Source organism: Lactuca saligna, chromosome 9 (genome assembly GCF_052625555.1).
Source record: "Lactuca saligna cultivar CGN05327 chromosome 9, ASM5262555v1, whole genome shotgun sequence".
NCBI classification, from domain to species: Eukaryota; Viridiplantae; Streptophyta; class Magnoliopsida; order Asterales; family Asteraceae; genus Lactuca; species Lactuca saligna.
The window spans coordinates 51,779,980-51,794,904 of record NC_136425.1 but is presented as its reverse complement, the minus strand read 5'-3'; the positions used below and the strand labels follow the sequence as shown (position 1 = coordinate 51,794,904).

The window sequence follows — 14,925 nt, the reverse complement described above, 5'->3', positions numbered from 1 at the left end:
CTTCCTACATCATGAACCAACTTTTGTGTGTTTTCGTTTTTATATAACAAATTATTTACATACAAAATAAGTACAAGAGTTTAGATACATGCAAGTAGCTCCGTCTAACACGGAGTATGTTACAAAAATCATATAATGATCAAATAGTAACACAACATAGAAATAAAACAATTTATTTTTCTGTCGACCATACTTTATAAACCCCAAAACTGAGCAAAATACAACGTGACTTTTTATAATCCACCTTGTAAAAATTGTCTGAATTTAATTTTGTATATAAAAAATCAGTATATTAACATTGTACAAGTCGTTTATAAAATAAAACGAGTTAAATCACAAACAAGAAAACTAAAATAACAATGATGGAAACAAGATCATAATACTAATATATCCATAGAATTATGTTATAACTATATTTCCTAACTTGGCAATTGTACAAAATTTTCGAATATATAACACGTATAAAAAAAACAACAAAATCCATTAATATTGAAGTTGTTGCTTAAATTTATTTCTAAGTAGAGATAATCTCCTTTGAAAAGGATACTTTTGATCCTTAATCTCCATTTTCTCCATATAAAACACAATCTTCTTCAAGGTTTCAACCACTTGTTCACTTTCATCACCAAATTCTCTCTCTTGTATCCTTAAATTCCTCTTCAACATCTCTAATATCTCCCCATCATCTCTTCCAACTCTCTTTTGAATGCTTATCAAACACTCCAACGCTTCCCCTGAATTTTTAAAAATTAATAATATTCAATTCCATTATAAACTCAATAAACTATCGAGAAAATCACAGAAATAATAAATTACCAACTGGTAAAGAGGAATTTCCAAATGCTTTTTCACGAATGTGCAAGACTTTAACTGCCAGTTGTTCAGCTTCTTTGTCTTGTTTAAGGTTGTAAAGAGTTACTGCCAGCTGTAACATAGGAAAGGTGGTGGATGGGTCATCGGGGTCCACAGTTTTTTTCATGATGTTTAAGGTTGATCTTAGGAGGCGCTCTGATTCCACATAGTTTTTGGAACGTGAATATGATGTTGCTAGATTTGTAAGGTGAGTTATGTAACTTGGATCTTCTTCTCCTTTGTATTTTTTAGTGATGGATAAGCATTCTTCTAGAAGTTTCCTCCCTTCCTTTGCTCTAATAATAAAAATGTTAATAAATAATTACAACTTTTGTTTTATTCACATCAGTTATAAATATTATACCTTCCTACAACATGAAGCAACTCTGCCAATTCTACCCTTGTCTTCTCCAATACAATATCATCTAAATTCATGTTTTCTGAATGCTCCATCATCCGAAGAGCATTTGTGTATAAGTCAATGGCTCCTTCTGCATCTCCTGTTATCAACACAATTTTTGAGGAAATTACATTTTTGGTCCCTGAGTTTTAATGAATCTACAAAACCAAAATAACTTGCCTTTTGCACACTTTGCATTGGCTAAAGAGCACATAGCCATTGCAACTCTATCATCGTCTTTTCCATATAAATTGGTATGTATGGCTATAATTCTAAGCTTTTAAGAGTAGAAATGAGTGATTTGAAAAGTTAAAATAAGGTAAAAATTGAGTTTTGTTATATAAGAAATAAAATTTTTTACCTCATAAAAGTATTTTCGGCATCTTTGACTTTTCCTTCTTCGATTAAAAGATTGCCAAGGGCATTCAAGGGTACAACTAATTCCTTGCTTTCTGCTCCCATGTTAGATTCCAATATGGAAATAGTGCGATGATAAATGTCAATTGCCTTTATTGCCCTTCCAGCAGAAACAAGAGCCTTGCCCATTCCCAATAATGGCATAACAAGAGATTTACTATTACTTCCTAAAAAAAGTTAATACAAAACCCAAATTACCATATTAACCCTGGAAAAGGAAAACAGAAGTAAAACTTTGAAAAATAAAAAGTTGTTGTAAGAGCAGAAGAATGAAGTCAATAAGCAGCAAGCCATCATGGGGTTTGATTAAAAGATGAATATTATCAAGTACTTTATGCCTAAGGACAAAACGGTCATTGTCTACATGGACAATATTTGTGCCATTTGTCTTTCTCATCGATTAGCAGGTTTCAATTGTTAGTTACCTTAAATGTCAAAAAAATGGAAGTATAATGATGCATACATAAAAAAAATTACATGACTATCAAAAGAACAAATTTGACTTTTTGAGACTTACCATGATTTTTCTCCAAAATTGTAAGGGCTCTCTTGTATAAAAGCATGGAATTCTCAAACCTTCCTAAAGCTGAGTTCATACTCCCCATGTGTGTCAGTATCGAATCAAGAAGAGGCTCATCATCACTCAAATCATGTACAATCTCATTTAACTAAAGTTTTAGAAGAAAAATATATAGTTAGATAGATAATAGAAATGTTTTTTTGTTATAAAAAATAGTGTAGTACCTACCATATTCATGATAATGTCAACCATCTTGAAATCTTCAATAGCCATGTAACCCAAGGCTATGACATCCAGAATAGCAGCTTCTTCTATACTTTTCCTTCCTGCAACCATTTGTTCCTTCACAGCTTCATAATTTGCTTCAAGTAGATCAAGAGCATCGCTTTTGTTCCCCAAACTTATCATGCTTTTGATTTCAGAAAACAGTTCTTCTAACATCATTTCAAAATCATCTCCCAAACGTTTGCTTCAGCCATTAAAGAGCATATTAGCTGTGCTAGCATCTATGAATAGTAACCTGAAGGCTAAAACTAGAATCCTAATTGTGCAAAAGTATAAATGTCGAGTCTTTCAGCAAACTCATATATAAAATGAGCAAAAGCAATGAAATGTAACATGGTTTGTCAAAACAAAAAGATGTGAGCTTGTACCTTTGAGATTTATCTGGATCAGTAACAATGGGAGAAACTTGAGTTTCATTTGAGGTGATGCCTACATGCAATGATTCAGTAGTAGCATAACATCTAAACATCTTACTAGGAACCACATACAGCCTCATTCTCGTGTTACATTTTGCTTTTGGGGGATGAAGATAGAAACTAGGAATGTGTATCTGTAACAAGTCTGAGAAAATGCTTGGACAAAATCCACTCATCCTGAAAATTTCAAGAGTGCAATGCTCATATGTATCAAACACAACAGGACAACATATGATTCAGTAGTAGCATAACATCTAAATAACTCTCAACATGTTAAGTACTATAACCTATAACTTCCAACTTAAAAATTGACATGAAATTCAGAACCGAAACAGCTCATTATCATTTTTGACGTTGAAAATCAGCACGTCTGAACTCAATATTCCAGAGTATCTCTAGATTTCAATAGATATTTATTGCACTAAAATTTACACAAAATTTTCAAGTTCTATTTCTAAAATGAACACAAGTGTTGGTAATTGAGCTGCGAGTTGATGAAGATAGTCGAAATCACAAAATCATCAAAATCAACAACATATTAACAAAATAGAATATCCTCAATTAGATAACTCCAATTCGAATCAAAAGTACATACACTGATATGCCTAAATTACTTACCTTCGAAAAATTCAGGACAAAATTGGCAATAACTCCGACCACCGAGAAGACTAATGCAGATAAGTAGCAGAAGAAACAGAGTGTGAGCGCGCATATGAGCGTGGGAGACACGCCTACACTTATCTGTAACAGGTTCGACGAGAATACGAGAAGGAAAAGTGGTTTCGTCCTTTTAGACGGTGGACTATGGCGGTTCTGTGGCGAACTGTTATCTCGTCCGGTGTCTCATGTCGCATAATGCTCCATTGGGCTTCATGGGCTTTTTGATATTTGAGAAACTTGTGGGCCAAACTATACCCAATGGGCTCGTCAGATACATATCCATTTTTTCCTCAATTTCTTTCCTTATTCCTCTTATACACTCCCCATTTATTCCTCTATTTTGAAAAGATAAATAGCATCACCAAATATCATTTTATAGTGTTCATTACTTCCAAATATGGATGAATTTTACGTTGTCGGTTTAGTCCCTCTATTTATATATTTGTACATTTCTAGTTTATTTTTACCTACTAATTATAATTTAAATATGATATTTAATACTTATACTATTTTGTTATATATTAAAGAAAAACATCATAAATAGTCCCTGTGGTTACCTAAAATCTAAAGTTTAGTCCCCGTAGTTTAAAAACCTCATAGATGGTCTCTGTGCTTTCAAAACTTTTAACGATTGGTCCTTATTGCTAACTTCGTTAACTATTGTTCGTTAATTGAAGGGTATTTTCGTCATTTCACTACCACAGGGACCAATTATGATGTTTTCACTTAATTTTTTTTTAAAAAAAAATGGAATAAATGCAGATGGGTCCCACCCTCTTTATCTCTCTCTCTCTCTCTCTCTCTCTCTCTCTCTCTCTCTCTCTTTCTCTCTCTCTCTCTCTCTCTCTCTCTCTCTCTCTCTCTCTCTCTCTCTCTCTTCCAAACAACACTAATTCTATAAGTTGATTCAGAATGTCTGCACCTCAACCCACATCCAAAAACCATACCTCCCTTAAGATCCATCTCGCTTTTTGATTCCTTCGTGCTTTAAACACCCTCAACATGAAAAGATCAGCTTTCGATCATACCCTGAACCATAAATGCTCTCACCGTGTAAAGGTTGTAGCATACGCATCAATGAAGTCTGTTGTTGGACCAAGAAGAGCTTGGAGCCGTGCGATTTTATGGAAGATCGGAAACTGAGGTGCGTTAACAAGAAACAAGAAGTTCAACATATAACTACTAGTCTTCGCCTTCATCTAACAGGTGAAATCTCAGATTCATTTCAAGCATTGAAACATTGAGATCATTGATCTCTCTACAAACAAGCTCACCAGAAAATCTCTGGAGGTTTCGGTAATCTAATGTGGTTAAGAAACTTGAGTCTCAGGTGAAATCCCATCAAGATCGAAATTTGAATTTCAAAACTTTTAAGTTTGACTCAGTAAAATTAATAAACATACATCGATTTTTTTAAGGGAACCTGCTAGTCGGACTCAAGAAAAAAGAAAGGAAATCAATTTGTTTCTATTTCTGGCCAACAAAAATGTTCACAACAGAGGGCTTTCACTCTGTTTTTTTTGGTAATTTATGGGCAAATGGAGCCCTATGGTCAGCATCAATCTCACCATCACCTCTAGCAAACTAAAGAGGGTAAGGATTTCAGTCAAGATGGCTCTTGTAGGTCGATTTTAATGTCCGATTTCACATGGGTTGTCATTGATTTTCACTTGGGTTTCATCGACAATAGTCAAATAGGTCTTCTATGCCTTCACCATGAAGGCTTGGTTGACTAAAATACACATGATTGTGTCGATATTTGTCTTCGACGGGGATGGTGACAGTGGAGTATCCGATGGAATAATGTTGGGTAAGGGAAGAAGAGTAGGTGAGAAATGGATGGGTCTTGTGTTTTTTTAGAGAGAGAGAGAGAGAGAAGGGGGACCATCTTCATATTATTCCATTTAAAAAAATAAGTGAAAACATCATAAATGGTCCCTATAGTAGTGAAATGACGAAAATGCCCTTCAATTAATAGACAAATTTAACGGAGTTAGCAATAAGGATCAATCGTCAAAAGTTTTGAAAGCACAGGGACCATCTATGATGTTTTAAATCACGGGGATTAAACTTCAGATTTTGGGAAACCATAGGGACCATTTATGATGTTTTTTCTATATTAAATTATATTAATTAATTATAAATATAAAATTTGTTTTTTGTTCATCAAATTCATATAACAAATTAAAAACATATTAAAATTTTAAAAAACGATAACCTATTTTACAAAAATTTATAATTAAAAGTGTATATGTCTAATATTTATATAAATGTATGTATAATATTTATTTAAAAGTGTGTATGTATAATATTTTTCATAAATGCATGTATAATATTTATTTATAAGTTTATTATAAATATAATCTTTTGTATTTAATATTAATGTAGTGAAAATATTGATTATATATTTGTTAAAACTAAATTAGTAGAAGGGTGTGTTTGATAATCTATATAAGTTGGAATAATAGAATATACTAGGAATATATTTTTTGGGGATGAAAATGGGATAAAAAAATGGAGTAGGATTGGAGATGAAACAATATTTACCCTATTTTTTACTCCATCTTTTGTGGAGAAAATGGAGATGGATCGGAGATGATCTGACGAGTTGTATTCATAATGACGAATTTACATGAGTTTTTAACATTACGCCCGATAAATTATCAAATTACAAAACTTTCTAATGGATATTTTATTTTATTTATATTGTAATATATTATTGTTGGAATTTTGTTTTGCAGATAAAAACCAAGATGTTGAGTTATAATAATAATAATAAACCACTAAAAGTGACTATAAAATTAACAAAAAAAATCAAAAAATGTTAAAGCTTTAAATTGAATGTAGATAGAACTCCGAAAAATGGGACCGGAACAAGTTTAAACAAACTTGTTATTATAGAGTAGTTGCAAATTAATAATTTTTGTTATGTATTCGTTCCAACAAGTTAGTCTTAATTTTGGATATGTTTATGCAAGTTGGTTTTTAATGCGTATTTTAATATATTTTATTTTCAGTCTCCAACATTTAGTAACTTGATTGATAATGATGAGTTGCTAATAGAATATGAAATGCTACATCTTAAAGTCAAGCAACGATGTCTTGTTGATACGAATGCGTTAAAAATGATTTTTGATTATCAACATGTGAAACAACGAATGATAATACTGAAAATCTCATTACCGTATTCTACAACCAAGGTGCGGAGAAAACTAACATTGTGTAATATGCAAATGTTCCTCATTACGAAATCTGAATATATACTGATATACGATAGTTTGTGAACACAACGGACATCATCGAAAAAGCATGTACGACAACTGTAACAACAGAAGATCTAATCCAAATGACTAATAATGGGTTCAGCCCAATTGAGACCTACATGAAATTATTTAGGGATGAGCAATGGGCCAGACTCGGACTGAAAACTCGAAGATCGAAAATCATTTACCTTACTCGAAAACGGGACCGGTTTAGGTGTATTGGGTCCGGTTTCGGTTCGGTCCGATTCTGGGTACCAAATGGGGTTTCGGGTTTTGAGCCGAATTAGACTTCGGCAGTGTTGTTTACACAGGAGGATTCAATGTAGAGTCTGGGATACCCATCGAAAAATTTTAAATAGTGTAAAACATGTGTGATGTTTAGATTGAGTGTTACAACTTCTTCTCAAGCCCTAGCTATGGCCACCAAGAGAGGGAATCTTGACCGATCTCGGGATTTACAACCAAAAAGAAGGAAGTAATCGATATAATAGTCGAAGATGAGGAATTTGAGAGATTAGGATAGATTACTTTCAGATATCTGAGTCTAGCAGGTGCTAAAACGGGAAAGAAACCAAGGACTACGTTGCTGCTTGCTGTTTGGAGAAGAAATAGACAAAACAGTTTCTAAAAACGTCAACTTTGGTCCTTGAAGATGCCATTATGATAGAATCTACCCCTAACCTAAATTCTTTAGCAAAATGATTTTAAAATTAGCACAATACCCCCTTAGGATATATAAATCCCATTTATATTAAATAAATTGATATACTTTATTATTATTATTATTATTATTACTATTATTATTATTATTTATTATTATTATTATTATTATTATTATTATTATAAAAAGGACATACCGAAAATCGAAACGGGCATTACACATCTTCTTTTACTCCTAAAGCAACCATTAATACCGTATTTACCAACAACAACTTGAGTATGATTCATGTGAGATTTTATGAACGGTACATTTATTTGTAGTGTAAAAAATGAAGCAATTAAAAATATTAAGACTGAAAATATAATTAATGGCTTTCGTAAAATGAATGAACGAAGATGTGAACTTTAAAACGTAACTTTGTTATGGAAGTTGAACTTTAAGTCTAATAAAATTGTAGTTTTTATCTTTTTCTTATTGTATATTATACAATTTAATTTTTGGGGTACCCCTTAATTTTGACTCTGACTCCACCACTGGTTGTTAGCGGTTTCTATCAAAGTTCGGGTACCAAACCATAAGGACCAATCGCAAGAATTTAAAACCACACATACACCATCTTTACCAACAAAAAAATATTAGAAACTAAATATATGACTTTTTAGAAAATGTGAATACTATTTATTTAATATAGTTTTATAAAAAAAAAATTACGATAAATTACAAGTTTGGTCGGAGTGGTTCTCTGTGTTTAGTTTTAAAAATTATTTTCTCACAAAAATGTCATGGTGATTTTAATATTTTGTCACAAAGATGTCAACATTCAATGTACGTCACTAAAAAAACTAATAAACTTTGGTTTCCGGTCTGGTCTGGTTTAAAAACTTTATTCTGGGTCCGGTCCGATCCAAACCCGAAACCTATTAATTCTAAGAAACAAAACCCAAAACTCGGCCCACTTATAAGAATATTTGGTTCGGTTTGGTTTCGGTCTCGTTTTTTCCGGTCCAATGGGTCGTATGCTCATCCCTAGAATTGTTTGAAAATCATGTAAACACAGCTAGTTTGCACCGTAAGCAACTTTCGGGCTATCTTGGAAATGTACTCTAATTTTAAATATTGTAATGTCTTTTAAAACTTAATTATATAAAATGAACGGTAGGGTTATCTAAATTGACAATGCTTTTCATTAACATTTATACAATAATCATTACAAATCCTAATACATATTTATATTGGTTTCCACAACTTAGAAAATTGTAACAAAATTTACTATGTCTGGAAATAGGTATCCAAAATGTTAGTGTCCGTAATATGTGTCCATGAGTCTGTGAGTCAGCAATCTATGGCATACATGAATGATGTCAGTCCAAATGGAATTCCGGAATGACATGTAATCTAGAATGCATCAATATAAATAAGAGAATGAAATTTCAGAATGACATGTAATCAGTCACTACATCAACCTTCCTTAGTCATCACAGCCCTCGTGAATCATCGACATGCCCTTTTCTTTTTACATAGCCTGAAATTAATTTTTGTTATACTGATTTCTGAAATTGATTTTTGATTTATGATTTATAGAAATGGTTTTCATGATTTGCTGAAATATATAGACTTTCTCAAAGTCAATTTTCTGATTTGATGAATGTTAAGGAAAAGTTTGATTTTTGTTATGTTGATTTAATTCCAACCTTATATATGTTTCTTTTCTTTATTGAATTGGATGTCTAAAGAGTGGGGTAGATTTGTATACATCTAGTAGTGGTAATTTAATATCAAAACAAGTTGTGCACTACAGGTGCTCGATGAAATGCTTAAGAGAATATTGAAGTTTAATTTAACTGCATTTCGTTTGGTCTTACCTGGCACATATCTAGTAACAAATGCAAATAGTCAAATGGTCTTTGCTTGTGCCTGTTACAATGCTATTACAAAGCTATTGGCACATCTTCGATAATTTCTTTATAAAAATGTGAAAATATGATGTATTTATTTTTGTAATAAGAAGTATGCTAGTAAATATGATGTATTTATGCTCCTTGAAATCATACTTGTATCTGTGGAGCAGGCGAAGCAAAGACAAACAGGAGCCAAGAGAATGTTACTTCAATTGTTTGATCAAAGCTTTTGTGAAGCCGAGAGAATGTTACCCCAATTGTTGGATCAAAGCTTTTGTAAAGGAACTCCAAATCAAGAGCAATTTGAAGCAATTCATAAGGACCAAGAGATTCTTTCTCCAAGTGTTGAATCAACTTTTTGTGAAGGAACTCCAAATCAAGAGCAACTTGAAGCAATTCACAAGGATATTATTTAGCTAAAACGATATAATTTTAATGTTAATTCATTTAATTTGTAAAAGTATTTAATAGTATTTGAATGTTCTTATAAAAAAAATGTAATGAATTTTATTTCAATAATGTAAGACTACAAACTTTATTTGTGTTGAAAAACTATATTAATTTTATAAAATCAGTTTATTACAAATATGCAAACGTTAAAAACAAACATTTTTTTAAAATGTTACAGTCGTTTAGTCCACCCCTTCTGTTACAGAGAGTTGCAAATATGATCCGCAGACTTCAGAACTTTTTTTAAATGTTACAGCCGTTTAGTTCACCCCTTCTGTTACAGAGGGTTGTAAATATAATCCGCATAAATTTTCGCTTCGAAAAAACAAATAGCTTTCATTAAAGGAAAATTAACAAGCAAATAGCATAACTCCACCAAGAACCCAAACCCCCAACCAAAGGTATCAACTTTCATTGAAGGAAAACCGATACATCTCGACATATACAAGACCACATTGCCACCACACCTACCGATAGTTATTGTATAGGGATCCATATATTAAACTAACACCTTACAATTTAGTGATTGTGTGGTTTTTAATCATTCCATCCAAAAATGCATTAGACTTCCTACGTCTACTTTTTAACCTTTAGGAATTTCAAGAAAAAGACTTTGCTACTATTGAGTCAAATATAGTCACGCTTCGGTTTTCCATCACTACACACACAAATGATAATAATAGTAATAAAAACAATAACCCTCAACATTGTAAGAATGACCACCCAACAAAAGTCAAAACTCAACACCTTTGAACCCTTAAAGAAAATCAACACAAACCACCAAACTCGGTTGTCTACACGTGCCAACTAATTAGTCACAACTTCTAATCTAACCTTTTCTTTTACTACTTTCCATTGTTGTCAATTGCATTCATTTACATGTCATATACAAACAATTAACAACTTTACACTTATAAAAATGAATCTTTTGACACTTCCAAAAACTTTTACAATCTTTTAAAACTGACCAAAATTCGGCCCAAAAAACTCAGTATGAACCCAATCACACATCAATCACAATCTTTTTTAACCATAAATACAAACATACACCACAATCATTCAGAAACATTAATAAAAAAAAAAAACATGAAAATTACTACTATGGTGCTCATTTTGTATCTTAATCCTATAATATAACTAACTCATCTACAAGGGACACAAGTACCTTCACATACCTACTATCCCTCCTTGTTTTATAGGTCTTCTTGGGCTGCATTTTTCAAACAACAAACAATAATCAAAAATCAAAACCACACAATACATACATACAAATATATAATATATTTTGAAGATATTATATTAAATAAAAAATACATACTGCTCAAAATAAATCCTTGAAGCAAACTTTGGGCTCTTTCAGCTTGCTCAGGGGTACCAGATATTTGAATGATATGTTCTGTTGCTTCTGGACTTGTATCAATCAGTTTCACATTGGCTCCCGAAAGCTTGTTTCACATGCAAATAGTCAACATAAAAAGTCAAAATCACTTTTAACCATTTTTAACAATATAAATAATTAATATAAAAAGTTCACTTACTTCACTAATCTGAGCAAGCTTATTTCTTGACTTTGTTATGAGCTTGGGAACTGCATATTCTGGTATCACAACTTCCAGAATACTCCTTGTAACTAGTGGTACAGCAATTCTAAAAAAAGAAAGAAACCAAACTCATATGTAAAAAAGGGTAATTTGGGAAGAGATTAGAAAAATGAAACATCAACACTACCTGTTTACTGTAGATGGTGTATCTTCACGGTTTCCACTTTCGGTTTGATTTACAGTTTCATTGTTTGATCCACCAGTACTCTGCATAACAAAAGTTTTTTATTTCCTTTTTTACCCATCAAGTCATGTATGCATAAAATGTCTGAATGGGTAATGAAAGAGAAACAGGGCCCAATTTTGGTTACCTTTAGTGTTAGAGTTTGCAGATTTTGGTTGGATGCAGTGGTAGGGTCATTTCCGGAATAATTTTCACGAGGAGTTGTGTTATTGCTAGAAGCTGCTTCCAGGTTTGAAGCACTACCCCCAGGGCTAGGTGCAAGAAAGGGAGGAACTTGTGAAGCATCCTTTTGAAAAAACCCTTGAAATATATAACTCCTCAGTCTTAATGTCACCTCCACAAGAGCTTCTCTAGCAGCCTTGATCTCTCCAACAATCTGAAAAAAAACAAGGGTATTGTCGTCATTTCCCCTCTCTGAAATTCAAATAGTATATAATTATACTAAAGGTAGCCAACAGACCTGTACAAGTTCATCATTAACTGATACAAATTGTGGGAGATTTTCCCTGGGTAGAATCTGAATGTCTGCACCAGTCATTTTCTTTGTCTCAGATAAAAATCCATCTCTTCCATCTAAACATCCAATTTCACCAGATGAAAGTAGAAGACGAGTTGTGATAATGTTGTCTTTTTCAGGAACAAGATCAAGAATTCGTGTCTGAATGTGCAAAAGAGCTTCTTGAGCAGGAAATAGCTCATCATCAGGGCCCTAAAGTACAAATATACAATTAAAGTAAGCATCTTTATTGATCTTGTTACTTCCTGTTCATATAAAGATGGAGAAAACATAAACAAGTACCTCTTCTGAAGAGATGATAATGATTTGTTCATCTGATCCGACCACAAGATCAGCAACTTTGACATCAACACCAATTTCATTCTGCAGCAATTCCATAAATCCATCTGATTGGCCTACAACACTATCGACTTTATTGTTTGGACAAAGTATACGAAATACAAGATCTTCTGCATAAAGGGATTGAGCATTGTCAGATAGAGGACTAGCTCCAGTATCATTAACATAGCTAGATGGACGTGAAGCATGATTAAAGTTTCTGCCATTGTTGGGCAAACGTGATCCATAGTTATTAGGTCCTTCCATTGGTGGCCTACGTGGCATGTTATTTGGATGATGCATAAAATCATCTTCAGGAAAGAATCTGTCAGGTGATTGTAGCCGACCATGAAAATGGCTTCTATCACGATGCTGACTCTCCCTCAATCGTGAAGAAATAATTTCTACTGCATTCTTCACTGAGCTCATCTCACCAACAACCTGTGGACAGAAGAGAAGAGAACATACTTGTTATTATTGAGTCGTTAAAAGATGATTTTTCATGTTGCAAAAGCTGAAGGGTTTATAACCTGAACAATTTCTTCAGACATTTCAACACATCGCGGTATTGTGTGGTCTCTAGGTAGAACCCTAATGTGCGTTTTGGTTTCCATCCTCATTTGCTCGATAATCTTCCCTCCTTTCCCAAGCAAACAACCTACATGCATCCTGGAGACAACCAGTCTTGTTACCAGCCTGTTGACACCAAGCCGAGAGCTATACATATCCTCATCGTCATCACCTCCGCCGTACCCTAAACTGTACCCACCCCCATCACTCTCCAAAATCCTCTCATGTATCAAAAGCAGAGCTTCCTGAGCAGGGGAAAACGAAGGCATTCTCCCATCAGGATCCCTCCTCCGTGTATCAGAGATCTCGATGATTCTCTCCTCATCTCCCGGCATCAGCTCGTGGACGTTAATCCAAGCCCCGGTATGTTGCCTTATGGCCTTGATTATGCTCCCGGACTTCCCGATCACACTTCCAGCTTTAGCATCATGACACAAGATCCGGTAGCTCGTAGTAACCATAAGAGATGAAGGATCTTGGGGTTTCCGGCCTCCACCACTACCACCACCACCACCTCCACCCCCACCGCCACCACCGATGTTCCGTCGCTGGTGATGGTTGTTAGGACCGTAATGATGGCCGCCGCTGTAGTTGTTATTGTACCGCTGCTTTGTTCTGGGTAGAGTCTCCATGTGGTCATAGTCCTGATCGTAATAGTACCTCTTAGATCTTGATCTATCCATCATTCTTCACAATCGAAAATCAAAATTTTAGGGCATTGTTAAGAAAAGTCCGTAATCTTCGTAAATCTGAGCTAAAAAGTTGTGGCGTCAAATGCAGGTAGTCTATCTAAACTGAGAGGAGTCGATTGAAAATTGAAACCCTAAAGAAAGGGAGAAAGAGAGTTCACTTGAGCTTGATGTGATCTGAAAATCCAATTGGGGCTTTAAGATGTTTGGTAACTGTGAGATTTTCTCTCTCTATATATATACACATCTCTATTATTTATTTATTTTTATTTTTTTTGTGTGATCAATCAACGACTATTAATTGTATTATATTTTGACCTATCGTTTCTAATCTGTTTCGTAAAATTTCGTAGGAAATGGAAATCAAATATGGTTAAACTAATCACTAAAATAATCATAAATGGAAACTATTTATAGATTTTATAGATAATCCAATTTTTATTTTCTATAAAAATACCATTATTTTACATGTTTTTTTAGAAAAATTAAGTGATCTAACAATTAATTTAATAAAACAATTAATTTAATAAGAATAATCAATTTTACTCACATTTGAAAATATATGATCATTTTCTTTGGAATTAGATCATTTTGAAGTAGTTCATTCCATTATTAGCAGGGTTGGTAAAGTTCGGATTTCGGAATGCATAGCTATATATTGTAACTATACATGTACATGTTTGACTGACATTTCAGACTATACATCAGGAATATATAGACTGTTATTGTATTTTTCAAACACGTATTTCGGGCATCGAAAAGGAAGAATTTCCTCCCCTACATAGCATGTGTATTTCATCTTTCTTTTTTTTCACTTACAACCAAATATTTGTAAATGTGTTTTATAACTATTTCAAAATGAGTTTCTCAGATGGTGAAAACGAAGAAATTTTTTGCTAACTTGTTTGCTTACCTTCACAACCTTGAATAAATGAACTCCATAGTTACACAAATATATATGTTATGAATCATGTTCAACTTTGTTTTGTGGCTTTTAGATGTGTGGTAAGATAATTTTGTTTCAAATTTTAATCATTTATTTGAAAATTTTGATGTTTGTACAATTAATTGTTTTATTATGCAAAAAAAAATGTAGCTTCATACATTCATCACGTGCATGCTACCTGTCATCTTTATAGGTAGTGTCTTGCTAAGAGGGGATTACCTATAGACAATGCTCATAGCGGTTGCTATGGACGGAAACAACCAAACCCTACATATAGC

General features: G+C 33.2%; 2 protein-coding genes across 2 annotated transcripts; both read right to left on the bottom strand.

The window, feature by feature from the left end:
- Positions 1–377: 377 nt before the first annotated feature.
- On the bottom strand, positions 378–3,722 carry LOC145018407 (Tetratricopeptide repeat (TPR)-like superfamily protein). The gene is made up of 9 exons (XM_078976296.1): positions 3,509–3,722; positions 2,843–3,067; positions 2,418–2,658; positions 2,187–2,337; positions 1,614–1,836; positions 1,433–1,524; positions 1,217–1,352; positions 817–1,148; positions 378–734 (listed from the first exon to the last, which is right to left on the bottom strand). The coding sequence occupies exons 2-9, from the start codon at positions 3,064–3,066 to the stop codon at positions 484–486; spliced, it is 1,650 nt and encodes a 549-aa protein (XP_078832422.1). The 5' UTR covers position 3,067; positions 3,509–3,722; the 3' UTR covers positions 378–483.
- Positions 3,723–10,828: 7,106 nt separating this feature from the next.
- On the bottom strand, positions 10,829–13,918 carry RCF3 (RNA-binding KH domain-containing protein). The gene is made up of 8 exons (XM_078973543.1): positions 12,973–13,918; positions 12,407–12,883; positions 12,068–12,316; positions 11,735–11,983; positions 11,551–11,630; positions 11,361–11,469; positions 11,141–11,267; positions 10,829–11,032 (listed from the first exon to the last, which is right to left on the bottom strand). The coding sequence occupies exons 1-8, from the start codon at positions 13,696–13,698 to the stop codon at positions 11,016–11,018; spliced, it is 2,034 nt and encodes a 677-aa protein (XP_078829669.1). The 5' UTR covers positions 13,699–13,918; the 3' UTR covers positions 10,829–11,015.
- Between the last annotated feature and the right edge of the window lie 1,007 nt (positions 13,919–14,925).

Coding starts and splice junctions, on each gene's coding strand:
- LOC145018407 (XM_078976296.1), bottom strand. CDS start 3,066: ATGAGTGGATTTTGTCCAAGCATTTTCTCAGACTTGTTACAGATACAC. Junction 1,837..2,186: donor AATTTTGGAGAAAAATCATG/GTAAGTCTCAAA, acceptor AACTTTTTTTAG/GAAGTAATAGTAAATCTCTT. Junction 1,149..1,216: donor TTGCTTCATGTTGTAGGAAG/GTATAATATTTA, acceptor TTTTATTATTAG/AGCAAAGGAAGGGAGGAAAC.
- RCF3 (XM_078973543.1), bottom strand. CDS start 13,698: ATGATGGATAGATCAAGATCTAAGAGGTACTATTACGATCAGGACTAT. Junction 12,317..12,406: donor TTATCATCTCTTCAGAAGAG/GTACTTGTTTAT, acceptor TTTGTACTTTAG/GGCCCTGATGATGAGCTATT. Junction 11,984..12,067: donor TTAATGATGAACTTGTACAG/GTCTGTTGGCTA, acceptor GTTTTTTTTCAG/ATTGTTGGAGAGATCAAGGC.